This window comes from Cyprinodon variegatus, unplaced genomic scaffold (genome assembly GCF_000732505.1).
Source record: "Cyprinodon variegatus isolate N-32 unplaced genomic scaffold, C_variegatus-1.0 Scaffold133, whole genome shotgun sequence".
NCBI classification, from domain to species: Eukaryota; Metazoa; Chordata; class Actinopteri; order Cyprinodontiformes; family Cyprinodontidae; genus Cyprinodon; species Cyprinodon variegatus.
In genome coordinates, this window is record NW_015150586.1 from 600,272 (window position 1) to 603,504 (window position 3,233).

General features: G+C 47.4%; 1 protein-coding gene across 1 annotated transcript in view; it reads right to left on the minus strand.

Moving 5' to 3' along the window:
• The window catches only part of LOC107085773 (chromosome unknown open reading frame, human C9orf72), a 16,512-nt gene extending 15,104 nt beyond the window's left edge, over nt 1-1,408 (minus strand). Inside the window, exon 1 of the mRNA XM_015376319.1 lies at nt 899-1,408. Within this exon, the coding sequence (XP_015231805.1) occupies nt 899-1,345 (447 nt within the window). The 5' untranslated portion in view covers nt 1,346-1,408. The remainder of the gene's footprint in view (nt 1-898) is intronic.
• Nucleotides 1,409-3,233: the final 1,825 nt, after the last annotated feature.

Below are 3,233 nucleotides of genomic sequence, written 5' to 3' on the forward strand. Positions count from 1 at the left end.
GATGGATGGATGGATGGATGATAAATGGATGGATGATGGATGGATGGATGATAAATGGATGGATGGATGGATGGATGATAAATGGATGGATGATGGATGGATGGATGATGGATGGATGATCAATGGAAGGATCAATGGATGATGGATGGATGGATGGATGATGGATGGATGAAGGATGGATGGATTGATGGATGGATGATCGATGGAAGGATCAATGGATGATGGATGGATGGATGAATGGATGGATGGATAATGGATGGATGGATGAAGGATGGATGGATGAAGGATGGATGGATGATGGATGGATGCAAACTGTAACTGAAGCCGATTATGTTGATTATTTTAATCAACTGATCTAAATAATTTAAAGAGAGGATGAACTTTAGCTGCTGTTCTAAATCTGGTGGTTTTCTTTTCCATATATGAATGTATTTTAGTTTTAAATGTTTTAATCAATTAAGTAAATAAATAAAAAGATAATCTTAGTAAATCAATTTACTTAAAAAATAAAAAATGTGAATGAAAACATTTTTTTACACATTTTAAGGGATAAAACATTTTAAATTCTGAGAAACTTCTTAACCTTTATCTTTTTAATGATTACTGGATAAATGAATCAACTGATGATTATTTATTAATCAGACTGATCATTTCAGCTCCATAGAGAAGCAGAGCGTTTCTCAGAACGCCGTTAGCCCCGCCCCCTTCTGCAGCTCAGTGGGTGATTAATGGAGCTGTGCTGCCTCCGTCTAAATCTCTGCTCCTTGGGGTTAAGTGTGACTCTAAGGCGACCTTAGGAGGGAGCATCAGCATGCGTGAGTGATCTGGACGCGGCAGGACTTGGCAAGCGAAACGGTGTGACCTGCTGTGAGTGCAGAGCAGAGGAGTCCCAGCACACCTTCTGCATCCAGATCCGACCCTTCCTGATGACGTGCTTCAGCCGCTCCACGCAGACGGCGTGCAGAGGCAGGTAGAAGGCCAGCTCCGTCTGAGGCAGGATGACAGACAGGGCACATGTGTTCTTATCCCCCTTCAGCTCGCCGTCGAAGATCAGGGACACGATGATGACGCCCTTCTCTGCAAGCACGAAGAACTTCACGTCCACGGCGCCGCACTCTGCGCTGCGGAGGATCTCTCCGTTCAGCGTGTGGTTGGCCAGGAAGGTCACCTCTCCGTCACTGAGGTACATCAGCTGATCGCCCTTGGGAGCCCAGATGTGGTGAACCCGGGGGCCCAGGATGTTGTCCCAGTAGGCGAAGGTCGCAGCCAGCAGAGGGCATTCTCCCTCCACCGCTACCTCCGTCTTTTCTACAGCCGGCGACTGGGGGGGGCAGCCGGAAGACATGGCAGCGGCCCTCGGAGCTCCGCCGCACTTCTTATGTTCACCTGCGCCATCAAGCAGAGACCCAAGTCAGAACTCCCAAACCTCACATTGAGTTCAAGGACTTTCCAGGACCACATTATTCAAAATCAAGAACCATTTTCTGTAACATTTGTTACCATCTGTAGCAACGGTTTGTAGTTTCTGTTATTTCATATATTAATTTATGCTATTTACTCACTATTTACTATTAAAGTTTTCACTGCTCCTGTTTCTCCTGCAAGGCCTTAGAATTCCCCTGCGTGAGGCTGTTTTTAGACCAGACATACAAGCCAGATTCTTTCTCCAGGTTTATTCATAACATGTTACTGTTTAGCCAAAGTGGCTATAATTTGTTTTGACTGACATTGTACGTAAAGCCGGGCGTACACTGTACGATTTTTTGCCCTTTACGGGCCGACTTTTCAGTCGTGCGAGAATTTTTCGATCGGGCCAACTTTCAGCCTGATGGTGGGTGGTGTAATGAACAGGGGGTAACGATCAGCCTCTAACGACCACCTCCCCATCAGGAATCGTAAGATCAGGAGAAAATCTGGACAGGCTGATGGACAAATTGGTGGACAGGCTGGTGGACAGATCGGTGGACATACTGGGGGACAGACTAGGGGACAGACTGGAGGACAGGCTGGGGGACAGACTGGGGGACAGACTGGTGGACAGGCTGGGGACAAATTGGTGGACAGGCTGGGGACAAATTGGTGGACAGGCTGGTGGACAGACTGGGAACATATTGGTGGACAGGCTGGTGGACAGATCGGTGGACATACTGCGGGACAGACTAGGGGCAAGGCTGGGGGACAAATTGGTGGACAGGCTGGGGACAAATTGGTGGACAGGCTGGTGGACAGACTGGGAACATATTGGTGGACAGGCTGGTGGACAGACTGGGAACATATTGGTGGACAGGCTGGTGGACAGACTGGTGGACAGATTGGGAACAACTTGGTGAACAGGCTGGTGGACAGATTGGGAACAAATTGGTAGACAGGCTGGGGACAAATTGGTGGACAGGCTGGTGGACAGATTGGGAACAAATTGGTGGACAGGCTGGTGGACAGGCTGGGGACAAATTGGTGGACAGGCTGGTGGACAGATTGGGAACAAATTGGTGGACAGATCGGTGGACAGGCTGGGGGACAGGCTTGTGCTTTGATGTCCTTAATGGACCAATGAAAACAGAGGAAGAGGATTTTCTCTCTGTTTCCTTCCCTGACTTCCTGCTCCTTCCTGGATGACTAAAGGAAACCTGCTGGAAGCTCAGAGGAAGCTCTGAATGAGAAGCAGGAAAAGGAAATGAAAGTAGAACTTCCTCCTGTCAGCTGATCTTCTAACAAAAACAACATGAAGCTTTTCTATTAAAATTATCTACATGACCGCCGCGCTCCTTATTAAGGAACATTTCTGACCATTTGAATTCCTCCTAAACATGAAGCAGAAGCTTAGAAAGATGAAATCAGCGGTTTGCTGACTAAAGCTATTTCTGTAACCGAAAATAGATCAAATGGGTCTGACTCACCTTTCCGCTCCTCTCTGGCTCCAATCCTTCAACCAAAGCTCGTCTGAAACCAGATTCTGCTGATATACATCTGCAGTCAGCTAATACAGGTTAGTTACAAGCTGTTTGCTGCGGTCTGTTGTTGCTCTTCCTTCTACGTCAGACGTACGTCACGAGCAAAAGGGGCAAACAGCGACCTCTGCTGGTGGAGGAAGGGCGGTGAACTGCAGATCAATGATGTCATTAGCTGTGTTTAGGCTGCAGAAAAATGGAGCATCTCCTCAGACAGAAATAAAATGTAATTTTCTCTTCCTCTGGGTCACAACAACCAGCAAAACAGGCAACTTGACTTACATC